At 44.4% G+C, this 16442-nt stretch overlaps 1 protein-coding gene across 1 annotated transcript in view; it reads left to right on the forward strand.

The window, feature by feature from the left end:
* Positions 1-325: 325 nt before the first annotated feature.
* The window catches only part of LOC140188703 (transmembrane protein 88-like), a 75749-nt gene continuing 59632 nt past the window's right edge, over positions 326-16442 (forward strand). The window contains exon 1 of the mRNA XM_072245238.1: positions 326-601. Coding sequence (XP_072101339.1) covers positions 326-601 — 276 coding nt within the window. The remainder of the gene's footprint in view (positions 602-16442) is intronic.

Consider the following 16442-nt stretch of genomic DNA (forward strand, 5'->3'; position numbering starts at 1 on the left):
TTGGTCCGAAGCGGGAACGACTGCACTTTCTGGCAGCCTATTAATCTCGGCTAACTGGCTTAGTGTCAAAGGCTGACAGAGTCAGCTGCCGGCTTGTAGATGCTGCTCATGTGAGGCTCGACATCAGCACTGAAAGTGATTCATACCTATCGCAGGACGGGGTGACATTAACGCGGGAGTAGCAGGAGAGCGGGCGAGGAAACTACTTGTGCAGATCAGAGCTGAGGCCAGTAAGTCACTGCATCCAGGCCGTTAAACTGGGAACTGCAGCGAAATCAATTAACTGTGGAAACGCAATCAGAAGGGAAATATCTGCAGAACTGAAATGGCAGGGCAAGAAATTGAGGACTTTGATGTGGATAGTGTGTCGGACACTGCCTGTATGCTTAATCATGTCCACCCTCCACCATACAGCATTGAGGACCAACCTTGGCCGCTGGAGGCACGTAGCGTGTGTGAGTGCTGGGGATGGGCATTACTGGTCACCGCCTTTAACTTTGTGCTCTTCCTCCTGAACCTTGCCCTCATGGGCACCATTTTTTGTATCGTGCTGATGCCCACTATTGTGGTGGTGTACTTTGGGTTTCAGTGTCACTCCCGGGTAAGTAGCCTTCGGCTCGGAATTTTAAGTCTCTGCGTGCTGGGTGCTCGGAGTTACGATGAAATGACAGTGGGCGCACCAGAGCCCTGAGAGGCCTGCCCGCTTGACTAGACCACCACATACACCTGACCGAAGTTAAACACCGGACAACTCTTTAGATAGTTGTTGGACGTTTCTATTAAAACAAGCACAGCTCAGGTGCTGTATTAGACTGACAAAGAAATGAAGCACCTTTACATTAGAAAAAGGTTGCATTATTTTCACAGTGATCCGGGTTTAAACCTTTCCCTTGCAGTCACAGAGTGTTCAAGTGATTTCAGTGTATTCAGATATTTGAACCTTCCTATCTTGGTTACAGTGAACTCAGCGTTATCCCCGGTGAGGAAGCCGCAGTTTTAACGCTTGCTTGCAGAGGTTTGGAGTGAAATCGAGTAATGGTATAGAGGGTATTACAACGGTCCAGCTCCGACAGCTTAGCCAGTGAGTAAGCTTCGGGTGTTGTTCAACTGCGCCTAATGCGTAGCTTGTGAATCACTCTGGGAAAAAAAAATTGCTGGAAACTTGAGCTGATGGATTTTGTAGGACTGCTCCCCAAACCCTTTCCATTTTAAAACGGACTTACACTGAAAGTAAATTGTGTACATTCCCTTGACAAGGAACAGAATCTTTCACATTCATAGGACGTTCGTTGCATTCATTTTTGGTAAAATAAATATCTGAGAGTTGCTGTATCTGAAATGTAGTGTAGAAAAATATGTCTGACAGTGAGAACCAGAATACAATAAATACATCCAGATTAACCCTAGCAGCTCAGGCAGCTTTTCAGGAAAGGAAAAAAATTAAACATTTCAGGTCAACGATCCTTCATCTGAAGCTTTAAAGCAGGGCTTCCCAATGTTTTGTTTATGCCATGGACCCACACCATTAAGCAAGGGGTCTGTGCACACCAGATTGGGGATCCCGGCTTTAAAGGGAGAAACTAGCCAGGTTGATGGGAGTGTTCAAGCTGGGGTAAAATAAAAAATATTCCCTATATTCTCTATGCCCTATCATCCCTCAGCCTTCCCAGCAACTTGTTTTCTCTTTCCTAGTTCTGAGGAAGCTTTTCTGAACTGTTTGTCCACAGATGCTGCCTGAGCTGCTGGTGGTTCGAGCACCTTGTGTTTTTATTTCAGATTTCCAGCATCTGCAGTATTTTGAATTTCAGGGTCCAAGTGAAAAATTACTTTCAGGATGCTGTGATGTTTAAAAATATGTCTGAGAGAAAGTGATGGGGGGGGTACATTTGTCACTATGTGTCTGACACAGAGGTAGCCAGTGTCCAGTAGGTTGCATGTTGAAGATAATCCAGGCGAGGTGGGCAGCCAACTCAATCACACTGGCTTCCTTTTCTGTGTATCCCTGGAAATGGTCCATGCAGAGAGCTGAGCTGTTGCCCCCTTATCAGCTTTGCCTGATAGTGGTGCACGAGAACTTCAGAGGATAAATAATAAATTGGAGCAAATTTTTAAACTGGTCCACACCGATGGATTTATTAGTCTAACATAGAGTTTCATTATGTACCATTGTTGTACTCACTGGAACATTGCAAAATTGCTCACGTTCTCGTCCTCTTCTGAAAAATCAATTTGCAAAGGTTTCAATGAAATACTTTGGTGATTTGATTGAAGACGCGATTCAAAATTAACCGGAAAATGAAAATCAATTTTCAAACCGCAAATGAAAACTTAATGATTTATGAATTTTAAACAGAGAACAGCGCCAACCTAGAACTGCAGAATAGTGACAATATTAATGTAGGCTGTTTGGCCCATCAAGGCTAGACTAGCTCCATGTAAGATCAATCCAGCTCTGCCTGCTCTCCCACCCTCTTCCCAGAACCCTGCAAATCCCTCCCTTTGAGATACCTATGCCTCTCCTTACTGAATGCCATAATTAACTCTGCCTCCACAACCTCGAGCAGCGCAGTCCAGACCTACCCAATTGCCATCAAAAATAGTCATTTCACTTTTGATTCTTTTGCTAATTGCACTCATTTTTAACGAGGAAAGAACAGAAAGCCTGAAAAAGCAGCATCCACGGATGCCAAAGGTGACAGTGGGATAGAGGCTGGTGGGCAATAGGTGGATCCAGGTGGGAATGGGACGATGGGCAGGTGGGGAGAAGGGGTTGGCAGACGCTGGTGGTGCAGGTGATAGGCAGAACCAAATAGGGAGTGGAGATTAGATTGTCGGAACCAGTCATGGGGCAGGCTGGGAGGGGTGAACAAAGGGAGAAGAAAATAGGTGGACAGGCGAGTGCTTATGGGAGGAGAGCACCAGATGTTTGTATTAGGTTATGAGAACTTCAGTCCTCTTTTATTGTCATTTAGAAATGCATACATGCATTAAGAAATGATACAATGTTCTTCCAGAGTGATAGCACAGAAAACAGGACAAACCAAAGACTAACACTGACAGAACCACATAATTATAACATATAGTTACAGCAGTGCAAACCAATACCATAATTTGATAAAGAACAGACTATGGGCACGGTAAAAAAAAAGTCTCAAGTCCCGATCGATTCCTGAGTCCCTGATAGCAGGCAGCAAAAGGGAGAAACTCCCTGCCATAAACCTCCAAGGCACCGACAACTGCCGATGCCTTGGAAGCAGCCGACCGCAGTCGACACTGAGTCCATCCATCCGAAAACTTCGAGCCTCCGACCAGCCCCTCCGATACAGCCTCCCGAGCGCCATCCTCTGCCGAGCGCCTTTGACCTAGCCCCGGCCACCGAAACAAGCAAAGCCGAGGATTCGGGGCCTTCTGCTCCGGAGATCCTGGTTACCACACAGTAGCAGCGGCAGCGAAGTGGACATTTCAGAAGTTTCTCCAGATGTTCCTCCGTACTCTCACATCTGTCTCCATCAAATCAGAATTGTGCACGGTCCCCTACTTGGCAGATATTACCTGAAATTGTACACATCTAATGTTCATGCCACTGGGTTGTAAATTACTCAAGCAGAATATGAGATGCTGTTCTTCCAATTTGTCTCTTCACAGCAGTGGAGAAGGGTGAAGGCAGGCAGGTCAGAGTAGGAGTGGGAATGAAAGTTAAAATGACACCAGCTTGAAATGGCCATGGTAGACTGAGTGTAGTTGTTTCGGAAAGCAGTCCCCTAGTCAGTTCTTGGCTTCACCATTGTAGAGGAGGCGGCAATGCAAACACCAGATGCAGTAGACCAGGCTAGCAGAACCAAAGGGGGCAGCACAGTTGCACAGGGTTTGCTGCACCAGTGATAACTGAATGGGTTTCGGTTCCCGATTCTGTATGGAGTTTTTACGCTCTCCATGTGACTGTGTGTGTTTCCTTGGAGTGCTCCAGTTTCCTCCCACATTCCAAAGACATATGAGCTGAGTTAGGCTTCTTTCTAGATACGCAAGCCTGGGCAGTACGATATGGAGAGCAGGCTGTTGCCCATGTAGCAAGCTCCCCCTCTCCACGCATCTGATGAACACAAAGGAACGGCAGAGACCGATACAGTTTGGCACCAGCAGTGTTGCAGGAGTGAACAATCAGCATTGAATTCAATGTAGGACTGGCTTAGGGACTCCAGCTCTGGATTTTTCCCTCGGCGTTTACTCCCAAAGCCTTCCCCAAGGCAGAGGAGGTTTGAGCTCAGAGTTTTCCTTCTACCAACCACGGCTGACGAGCCCCATCCACCCGAAGCGACTGGTTTTACAGTGCCAGTAGCCTCCCCTCGCCCCTTCTGCTGTCAGTAGAAATGGTTCAGCCGGGCTTAGTAGCTAAGCCACACGTGAAGGGCAGGAGCTGGACTTGGTTGTCAGAGGCTGTTTGAGGTGCACGCCACTGGGGGCATTGAGTAGGTAGTGGGTGCTTGTCCCCATTACCACCCCTGGCTGTAACACCCTTAAGGAACAAGTAAGGGTTAGTAAATTGTGGGCATGGTGTCACTTACCCAGCATGGCCCTGACGGAAGCAACATAATTCACTGTGTGCTTCGATGTTTTAACATACTTGTTAAAGTCAAGCTAATCTTTAATCTTTTAAGAGCTCTCTCGCAGCTGGAAGGGAACTCTAAGCCCCCAGGTGGTGATGAGGGGGAGGCGAAGTGACAGATGTCACCCTCCTTGCCTTGTCGCCGGGGGAAATACCAGAGAATGGTGGGGTGGGTGGGGACAATCCCTGGAGAAAGTCGAAGGGAACAGAAGCTGGGATTATAAACGGTGGTAGGTTTGTGTTGGGACTGGCAGGAAAAATGGATGGATGAGAGGTCTGGTGAGGTGGAAGGTGAGGATGAAAGGAATTCCTTGCTGTTCTGCCTGGGGAGAGGGAGGATGATCACAGCAAACGTGTGCAAAATGGAGAAAATACAAGCAAGGGTTCCATCAATTCTGGCTGAGGAGAAGGCACGCCTTCATTTTCCATCCCTCCTCCAATGAGAGTAAGAACGTAAGACTAGGAGCAGAATTAGGCCATTCAGCCCAGCTCGGCCATTCTATGATGGCTGATCCCGGATCCCACTCAACCCCACTCAGATAGAGAATGGTTTACCTCTCTCTATCTGCTCCTCTCACACCTTTGATGACTTTAGATCCCGTTGCACCTTCCCCAACTTCTCCACTCCACTGAATCCCCTCATTCTTGGAATCATCTTAGTGAATCTCTTTGGCAATCTCTTCAAGTCTTTTCTTGTGGGTACCCAAAACCACACATGGCTTGTGGTTGAAATAGTGTTTCACAGAATGTTATCAGCACTTCCACGTTTTGTACCACAAGGCCCTGTTTGTAAACCCCAGCATCCCATCTTCTTTTTTAAAAAAATCATTTGCTCACTTTGTGCCATTTTCACTGAACCCCGCACATACACCAAGGGATCTCTGGGTCTCATTTTTCTTTCTAATCGAATTATCTTTGTGCTGTGAGGTGGAGGAATTTTCATTGGAGGTGGCTGAGAGGTGGAGATTGCTTTGGGTTAAGCCCAGCAGGTGAACTTACTAAATTTTTCCATCCAACCTTGTGCTCCCCATCTGCCACCCGTATGTCCTGCCTTTGGGCTGATTATCACAGGCTAAATGGAGGCCCGAATGGAACCTGGCGTTTAAACGGCAGTAAGTTATGGATTTAATGCATGTCTAAGGGCGAAGTCCCAGACATATCGACCGATCCGATAAGCTGAGGCTGTGAGCTCTCTTCACTGCTGATCTCCGGTGTGGCAGAACGCAGTGTTGCTTCACACCAGCAGTGCAGGGAAGCCTTTGGTTTCAATGTGGTTTAGGAGGCCAATTACGCAGCATAAAATCAGACAAACTGGAGATGCTCAGCGAGTCAGCAAGCATTGGTAAAAAAGAGAAAAAAAATAATACTTCAGCTCTGTGACTCATTAGACAGAAGGATTTAACATGATTAACAAAAGGTCCTGGGCGCTATGAAAGAAACCTCTTTATTACAGCAAGTAGTTACGGTCCTGAACCCTCTGTGTTGGGTGAAAAGTGTCTTATGACTTTCACAAGGGAAATAATTCTGAGGTTTAAAAAGAAAACATGCAGGGCCTTAGAAAAGAGACCTAATGGACCAAGTAGCTTCCCATTTGCTGTGATGATGCTATGACACTTAGATTTTTAGGTTTAGATTTTTGGATCAATACTTACTGAAAATCCAAGTGACAAAGATCCAATGTATTCACCCGTCCTTAAGTCCTCACTGTTCATTCCTGGGAGACTGCGAAATGCAAACTCTTGTTCTGGTAGTTTGTTCTGTTCTGTGGTGTGTTTAGTTGTTGTTCACTTTATTATTTGTCATTTTTATTGTCCCATTCGTAGTAAATGGCTTTGCACAATCCTGCTCCGCAGAATCAGAATCAAGTTTAACATCATCAGCATATTTCGTGCAATTTGTAACTTTACTGCAGCGGAACAGTGAAATACATGACAGATAAATAAATATAGAGGGAAAAAATGGAATTACAGTAAGTATATATATGTCTATTAAATGGTTAAGTTAAAATAAGTTGTGTGAAAAAGCAGAAATAAACAAGTAGTGAGGTAGTGTGTTCAATGTCCATTCAGAAATCAGATGGCAGAGGGGAAGAAGCTGTTCCTGAATCACTGAGTGTGTGCCTTCAGGCTCCTGTACCTCCTTCACGATAGTAAGAATGAGATGAGGGCATGTCCTGGGTGGTCCAGACCCTTAGTGATGGATGGCCATCTATAAGATGATAAAATCGGTGATCATATCTTCTCCTTCCCAACGATATTTCCAATCTTGCTCCATTACGAACTCATAAAATTCTGTGGATGCTGGAAATCTGAAATACAAACAGTAAGTGCTGGAAATATGCTGGTAACGTTTGTATGGAGAGAGAAGCAATTATATTTTGGGTCAAAGGGCTTAAATCAGAACCGGGGGGCAAAAAAAACTTGGCCAGGAGGAAGGAGCATCGGGGAAGGTCTGAATTAGGACGGAGGTCAGAGAGGTTAACAGACGAAAAGAATGATAAAGCAGGGCAGAAGGTGATGGAATTGGGATAAGGAAAGACACAACAATGGGTCTAGGAGTGAGGTAAACTAGCAGGATTATTGTACGACATTGAATGGTTTGAAGAGTGGAGAGCTGTAATGTGAATAAATGAAAAATAAGGAGATATAAAGTTATCTTCAGATGCTTACATCAGACAAGCAAAGAATTTTGGAACCTGCAGTTGCTACACCACCACAACAGATGGAAGCAGAACTGCCGATCCACAAGCTCATATTAAAAAACCTTTTTATTGTATAGCTCAAGTATTTCTTTAGATCTCCAGATGCTGCTGCGGTCTTATCCCTGACTGCCACTTATTTCATTCCTGTACCTCATTATTTTAACCGATTGGCCTGTTTTTATATTTTCTTTCAGTCTACGTGCTAAAATTCTACTAATGTTCTTTCTGCAGCCTGTAAACTTTTACAGACTGCGGATCCGTAAAGCAATGAACTGAAATCTTTAACAGATGTTTAACTTGTAACTGGATAACAGCCCAGCCTGTGGAGCCGCTACAAATGAGGCAGCGATTTCCTTCTGCAAGAAAGAGGTACAACCTTGCGTGATTACGAAGGACCGGAAACCGTAAAGATCAATAGCTCCTGTCTCACTCACCTGGCTGCCCTGATTCCAATACTATACCGGCCCTGAACCCCTGGTGTGAGAAATGTTCAAAGCTTCACAACAGTTGCACAAGCACACTCTCCACCTGTGGTTGTTTTCACACCAGTCCCTGTAGTCTCGACGTGATTCGAAATCAAAGCTGCATTTGAATGTTAGCTTAGAGCACAGTGCGCAGTGCAGACCAGGCCAATAGCTTCATCCATTCCAAGTGCATCTGTAGTATTCTTATTATTAATGGGATGCTTTGCCGTGAGAGCGCTGAGGCAGAGGCTCGAAGGTTGCTTGAAAGGAACCTGATTGCACTAGAACAGAAAACATTATGAAGGAGCGTGGAGAACATATGGGAAATTGGGATTAAAGCAGGCTGCATACTGGCCAAACGCCCTCCTTTGTGTTGTAAATGTTGTGATAGATAAAATGAGAGGCATCAGAATACTTCAGTAGATCCACTTTGCAATATGGTCTCATTGTAGAATAGTGAAGTATATTACGCTCATGAGGTCTTGTTGCTGCTTTGTTTCAAGTAATGAAATCTGCAGCTACTTTAGAGAGACCCTGCTCGAACTAATCCTGCAATTAATATCAGGGAATATATACAGTATCCAACCTGAAATTCTTACTCTTCACAGACATCCACGAAACAGGAACGAATGAATGACAGAACCATTAGAACCCCAAAGACCCCTTTCCCCCTCCCACACATAAGTAGGAGCCTCCCCCCACTTGCTCTAGCCCCTCCTCCACCACATAAGCAATAGCAAAAACACGAAAGAGACGATCTAGACTCCATCAAAATGACTACTCTCCCTCTGAACACTTCGGTAACTCAGACAGGCTCTCTCTCACCAGCAAGGGAGAGGGCGGTATTGCTGGGAGCAGGAGACCAGCGGCTCGCTCTTTCGATGTTGCAATCTGCCGTGTCTGCTCCGTACTTACTGTACTAACTGCAGCTAGAGTGGCTGTAAAACAGATAACATTTAATGCCCATGTTAAGAAGAGTCCATTTGGCCTGTATGAATTACATCTACTAGTCCAATTCACTCATCAATCTTAAAATGGTGCCTTTAGATTTTGTTTCTCCTGAGTGAATATTTGTAGCTGTTCAGTTGTTTAGTCGAGTCTGACTCTTCGTGACCTCATGGACCAGAGTTTTCATGGCAAGATACGCCAGGCCTTTCTTCTGCACAGATATCGCTGCTTGCCCAGGTTGGGACCCAGCTGGATTTGAACTCAGGGTCATCTGCCTTGAAGTTCAGTGCTAATGCCATTACCTTCATTAATATTTGCAAGAGCGTTAAAATTAATATTTAAAATATGCGTTATTTGTCACATGAACGTTGAAACTACAGTGAAATGTGAAATCAAATCAGCAAGGGCTGTGCTGGGCTAGTCGTACTGGGCCGAACGAGCTGACAAATACCTCCACCCTCCCAGCATGCCCACAGCTCAGTAACCCTAACCTCCCACATCCCACTTGAAACCGGAGGAGCCGCAGGAAACCCACATGGTCATGGGAAGGACCGGACAAACTCCTTAGAGACGGCAGCGGGAATAGAACCCTGTAGAGCCGCCACGCTAAAAGAAAAATGAAATTCATTATCACACATGATACTGAGGCACAGTGAGAGTATATTAGATACCATCTGTCTTACTGCCAATCAGATGGTGCTCAATCTGTGTACACTAGTCAAAGAGAGGCCTCTTAGCAGCAGGATAAAGCACTTACAATTAATGTGAGAGGCTGAATGCCTCTGATTGATGGACAGATAAGTGGTTCCTGTACAGTCAGCTCAGAAAGTAACACCCAGCACAATCAATTTTTGCAGAAGCACTTTTCTTCCTAAAATGGCATCATCAAAAGTGTTGATTTATCTCAAATGGAAGCAGCTGCTTCCCATCATTCGGGGGCTTGAAAAATCAGTACTAATGAGCGTTTCCATGGCAACCTCGCTGCCACACCAATCAACTTGTGAAAGACAGCAGACTTAGAAACTGAAACTACATTTGTGTAACCTTAATGGGGACAATGAGAGAGACCATGCCCGGCCCTTAGTCTGGAGGAGAACTTGTGTGCGTGGAGGCAAGGCCAAAGGAAATTGAGTCATGCCAGGCATAGGGGTTTGCTGAACGCCAGGTAGAATTATTTTTCTCCTTAGGAAGGATTCCTCCCCTGAGGCAAGCTGATTGATAGTTAGGAGATGAGTCTGTAATCATGGTAGGGGACTAAGGTGATCTGGGGTTCCCTGATGGTAATTTTGGGAGAAGGGTTAGGGTTGGTGGAACAGACGGAGCCGGCGTTGGGGGAGGGTGGTACATGGTTAATTACAACAGGTGAATCTGATCATGGTCGCAAGTAGATTCCAATCTAACGAAATATTACATAGCTAATCGTGGTGATTTCTGGGCCATCCAAACTCTTCTACATTGGGTATTTCACCTGGCAAGGAGCTAAGCCTGCAGCATCAATGCGGATGGAGTTGAGAACATTCTGAGCCCATCTGGGATTAATCTCAAGTCGTGCTTCAGGTTCTGCACTGAACTATTTCTCCAGAAGCAGGAGCTAAAATGGCCATCGTGGGGAATTTACAGTCAGTGGCGACTTTACTAGGCACAGGAGGTACCTAATAAAGGGGCCACCGAATGTATTTGTGTACATTTGCTGCTGTAGCCCATCCACTTCACGGTTTGACATGTTGTGCGTTCAGAGATGCTCTTTGGCACACCACTCTTGTAACGTGTGGCTATTTGAGTCTCCGTCACCCTCCTGCCCGTTTGAACCAGTCTGGCCATTCTCCTCCGACCTCTCTCATTAGAGAGAGAGCGTAAGTTCTTTTCACCCACAGAACTATCGCTCACTAGATGTTTTTGTTTTCTTTTGCGCACCATTCTCTGTAAACTCTATTGCGTGTGAAAATCCCAGGAGATCAGCAGTTTCTGAGATGCTCAAACCACCCCACCTGGCACCAGCAATCATTCCGTGTTCAAAGTCACTTAGAACACGTTTCTTCCCCACTGATGTCTGGTCTGAACAACAACAGAATCTCTAGACCATGTCTGCATGCTTTAATGCATTGAGTTGCTGCCACATGATCAGCTGATTAGATATCTGCATTAACAAGCAGGTGTACAGATGTAACTGACAAAGTGGCCACTCAGTGTACATTGCCACAGCTCAATTGATCTGGTACCAGTGATAAGACCATGAAAATACTCATTTGTTAGGGAACACCCACTGTATTCACTACTATCTTTCAAGGAAGCTCATCTGCTATCATTATCCGGGCCAAGGCCCCAGCCACAGCAATCTGATTGGTTATTAACAACCCTGGGGAATAAGCTAGCAAGCCATAAAGTTCAGTGATGGGCCATAAAGGGCCAAAAAGCAAGAGGGATAACATATTAAGGAGCCTTCACAAGAAGAGCCTTGAAACCTTAACTCTGCTTCTCTGCTGAGTGCTTCCAGTGTTTTCTGATTTTGCTTTACATTCAACCGCGGTTTCAGATTTCGCAGGCGGTGGCTTTGCTCAATGATGATCAATGGATGAGAAAAATGTTTTAAAATCCGCCTCTCGGGCATGATGCGTTCTTTCTGCTGATGGGACACACCAGGTTCTGGTCAGGAGTTGACAGGGGAGTGTACACATCACAGAGTTTGGGTCGTGTATTGATGGAGCACACGGCTGGGTCGGAAGAAGCGTTTTTACAAGCGGTGTAATTATGGCACTCCGTTCACATAATCAGCTGCTGTTGTCATCTTGCGGCTATCGTTTTCAGAGATCTGGGCAAGCCATATGGCTATGGTTAAAACTGGGAATGGTAGCTTCATGATAACATTTAAATTAGATTAGATTAGATTCAACTTTATTGTCATTGTGCCCAGTACAAGTACAAAGCCAATGAAATGCATTTAGCATCTGACCAGAAATGCAAAGAATAGTGTTATTTACAAAATAACTGTGAATAAAAAGAGTGCTACAGCACACAAATATAAAAGTACTGAGACAGTATAATACCAGTGCAATACTGCTTAGTGCTGTGATGAGAGGTTCAGCAGGGTCACAGCCTCAGGGAAGAAGCTCTTCCTGTGCCTGCTGGTGCGGGAGTGGAGGCTCCTGTAGCGTCTACTGGATGGGAGGAGAGTAAAAAGTCCATGGTTAGGATGAGATGCATCCCTGATAATGCTTTTTGCCCTGCCCAGGCAGCATTAAATGACCTACTAGTTGAACATCTACAACTAAAATTGGATCTTTGCAAAAGTGAGGTGGGCTCTTTTGTTCAGGTTGTGAGAATTACTACTCACATCAATGTGATTTCAATTGTCATCACAGATTAACTGGAATCAACGTCTACAGAGCCCTTACTTACTGGTCCATGGCAAAAGAAAGGCTGGGAACCCTTAACTTACGCTCATTTCTCAATCGCACTTTCTTTACTTCAATAAGAGTCCAACCCCATCACCAAACTGTTCTTAAAGTTCAACTCGGAATTGTCAATTTTTATACAAATATTGACCCAATCAAAAATTTTGTGCACTTCCATTATTTGCAAATATAAGAACCAAACAGGTGCTAATAACCAATAACAGCTACACCTGAATGGCTGATTATACCTTAGTGTTAGTAAAACAATTGTCCGATAGTTTGTGAGTGCCTTGCAAGCCTTCACTTGTGTCCTCGGTACTTCATTGCTGTTCTCATGGGAATTTCTCCTCCCAAAGACTCCGTCCTGTACAGATGCAACTTGCTACACACTACCTTAACCCTTGCCCTGCTCTGGTTACCACCCAATGACTTTTATCACTATCTCTGTTGCTGCCCCTCACACATTAAAACATTTATTCTGTCTGTAGGACCTTACTAAGTATGTTCAAGAAGGGATTTCCACACATTGACTGCACCTATTGGCAGTTGATGTGTGATCGTAAGACCATAAGACATAGGAGCAGAATTTGGCCATTTGGGCCATCAAATCTGCTTCGTCATTCCATCGTGCCTGATTTATTATCTTTTTCGACCCCATTTCCCTTCTCCCCATAACCTTTGATGTCTTGACTAATCCAGAACCTTTCAGCCTCTGCTTTAAATATACGCAATGAACTGGCCTCCACAGCCGTCTGTGGCAAAGAATTCCACAGACTCACCATCCTCTGCCTAAAGAAATTTTTCCTCACCTCTGTTCTAAATGGACATCACTCAACTCTGAGGCTGTGCCCTCTGGTCCTAGACTCTCCCACTACAGGGAATATCTCCTCCACATCCACTCTATCTGGGCATTTCAATATTCACTGGGTTTTAATGAGATCCCCCCCATCATTCTTCTGAACTCCAGTGAGTGCAGGCCCAGAGTCATCAAACGCTCCTCCTATATTAACCCTTTCATTCCCGGGGTCATTCTTGTGAACATCTTTTCTCAGATAAGGGGTCCAAAATTGTTCACAATACTTAAAGTTCGGTCTGACTAATACCATATAAAGCCTCAACACTACACCCTTGCTTTGGTGTACAGGTCCACAATCCCTTATCCGAAATCCTTGGGGCCAGTTGCATTTTAGAATTCAGAATTTTTCAGATTTCAGACCACCCCCATTACCAAAAAAACACGTATGCTCAAGTCCCTTATTTAACCTGTCTCAGTGCGGTGGACTTTAGGACCCGGCGGCGCACCAAACCTACGCACATCCTCCCGTATACTTTAAATCATCTCTAGATTACTTATAATACCTAATACAATGTAAATGCTATGTAAAATAGTTGTTATACTGTATTGTTTAGGGAATAATGACAAGAAGAAATTTTATTTCCAACAAAAACAATCAATAAAACATAAAAATAAACAGCTTCAAACGAACTGAATCAAACACATGGTAAATGACTTATTGGAATAAATGTAGAACGTCACTGTCACTATAAAACTTCAGTAACTTTCTTTCTGTTTATTTAAATCATATACAGTGGTAGTTCTGACACTATTTTCTTCAGTAAGATGCCGCACAGACACACCACGATCAAGCTTCTGCAATAACTCCTCTTTCTGCTTTACTGATAGATGTTTCCTTCTCTTTTTCTCATTGTTACCCACGGGTATCTGAAGCTCTTTTTGACATTTTCACAGTGAAACTAAACACAAAGTCAACAGTGAACACAAAATATCAGTGAACAGCAAATGCACGTGTAACCAGTACGAGCGCTGAGCCACAGCTGACGTCTGGCGGCCTCTGCTAGTGCGGCCACGTCACACCTGAGTGACGTCAGCTGTTGGCGAAAGAAACTTCGGTTTTCGGAGCTTTCTGGATTTCAGAATTTCGGATAAAGGAATGTGCACCTGTACTAGACTTCTCTAAATGAATGCCAACATTGCATTTGCCTTCCTTAACACTGACTTAAGTTAACTTTTAGGGAATGCTGCATGAGGACTCTCAAGTCTCTTTGCACTTCTGATTTTTTAATTTTCTTCCCGTTTAGAAAATAGCCCACACCTTTATTCCTTCTACCAACGTGCATGACGATGCACTTCCCTACACTATATTCCACCTGCCACTTCTTGCTCATCCCCCCCAATCTGTCTAAGTCCTTCTGCAGGCACCCTGCTTCCTCAACACTGCCGACACCTCCACCTCTCTTCATATTGTCTGCAAACTTGGCCAGAAGGCCATCAATTTCTTCATCCAAATCACTGACACACGAAGTGAAAAGAAGCTCACAGCTAGTCACAGGCAGCCAACCAGGAAAGGCTCTATTTATTCCCACTCTTTGCCTCCTGGCAGTCAGCCAATCTTCTATCTATGCTAGTATTTTTCCCGTAATACCACAGGCTCTTATCTTGTTGGGTATCCTCATGCATGGCACCTTGATAAAGGCCAACTGAAAATCCAAGTAAGCAACATCCTCTGACTCTCCTTTGTCTATGCTCCCTGTTATTTCCTCAAAGAGTTCCAAAATATTTCTCAGGCAAGACTTCCCCTTAAGGATACCATGCCGACCTTGGCCCATATATCTTGTGCCTCCAAGTACGCAAAAACTTCATCCTCGATAATATACTCCAACATCTTCCTAACCACTGAAGTCAGGCTATCTGGCTTATAATTTCCTTTCATCTGCCTCTCTCCCTTCTTAAAGAGTGGATTGACATTTGCAATTTTTCAGTCCTCCAGAAAACTGTCTGGTGCTTCTTGAAAATCATTACTAATGCCACCAGAATCGTTTTAGCTATCTCTTTCAGAACCCTGGGGGTAGTCACCTATTCCATGTGAATTATCTACCTTCAGACTTTTCAGCTTCCGAAGCACCTTCTCCTTAGTAACAGCAACTACAGTCACGTCTGCCCACTCACTTACAATTCCGTCATTTTGCTAGTGTCTTCCACAATGTAGACTTACGCAAAATACTTAATAAGTTTGTCCCCCATTACTATCTGTCCAGTGTCATTTTCTAGCAGTCTGATATCCACTCCCATCTCTCTTTTTCTCTTCATATACAGAATCTGAAAAAACTTTTTGTATCCTCTTTGATGTTACTGGCTCCTTATGGCTTTTTAGTTGCCTTCTGTTGGTTTTTTAAAAGCTTCCCAATCCTCTATCTTCCCATTAACTTTTTCTATATTACCAGAATCAGGTTTATTATCACTGGCATGTGATGTGAAATTTGTTAACTTAGCAATAGCACTTCAATCCAATACACAATATGGAAGAGAAAAAAATAATCAATCAATTACAGTGTATGTATATTGAATAGATTTTACAAATGTGCAAAAACAGAAATACTGTATATTTTAAAAAGTGAGGTAGTGTCCAAGGGTTCAATGTCCATTCAGGAATCGGATGACAGAGGGGAAGAAGCTGTTCCTGAATCGCTGAGTGTGTGCCTTCAGGCTTCTGTATCTCCTACCTGATGGTAACAGTGAGAAAAGGGCATGCCCTGGGTACTGGAGGTCCTTAATAATGGACACTGCCTTTCTGAGACATTGCTCCTTGAAAATGTCCTGGGTACTTTGTAGGTTAGTACCCAAGATGGAGCCGACTAAATTTACAACCCTCTGCAGCTTCTTTCTGTCCTGTGCAGTAGTCCACACCCCCATACCAGACAGTGATGCAGCCTGTCAGAATGCTCTCCACAGTACTTCTATAGAAGTTTTTGAGTGTATTTGTTGACATGCCATATCTCTTCAAACTCCTAATGAAGTAGACCCGCTGTCTTGCCTCTTTATAACTACATCGATATATTTGGACCAAGTTAGATACTCAGAGATTTTGACACCCAGGAACTTGAAACTGCACGCTCTCTCCACTTCTGATCCCTCCATGAGGATTGGTATGTGTTCTTTCGTCTTACCCTTCCTGAAGTCCACAATCAGCTCTTTCATCTTACTGATGTTGAGTGCCAGGTTGTTGCTGTGGCACCATTCCACTAGTTGGCATATCTCACTCTTGTACGCCCTCTCGTCACCACCTGAGATTCTATCAATAATGGTTGTATCATCAGCAAATTTATTGATGGTATTTGAGCTATGCCTAGCCACACAGTCATGTGTATACAGAATGTAGAGCAGTGGGCTAAGCACACTCCCCTGAGGTATGCCAGTGTTGATTGTCAGCGAGGAGGGTATGTTACCAGTAACCCGCACAGACTGTGGACTTCCGGTTAGGAAGTCGAGGATCCAATTGCAGAGGGAGGTACAGAGGCCCAGGTCCTGCAAATTC

This window comes from Mobula birostris, chromosome 27 (genome assembly GCF_030028105.1).
Source record: "Mobula birostris isolate sMobBir1 chromosome 27, sMobBir1.hap1, whole genome shotgun sequence".
In the NCBI taxonomy this organism is placed as follows: domain Eukaryota; kingdom Metazoa; phylum Chordata; class Chondrichthyes; order Myliobatiformes; family Myliobatidae; genus Mobula; species Mobula birostris.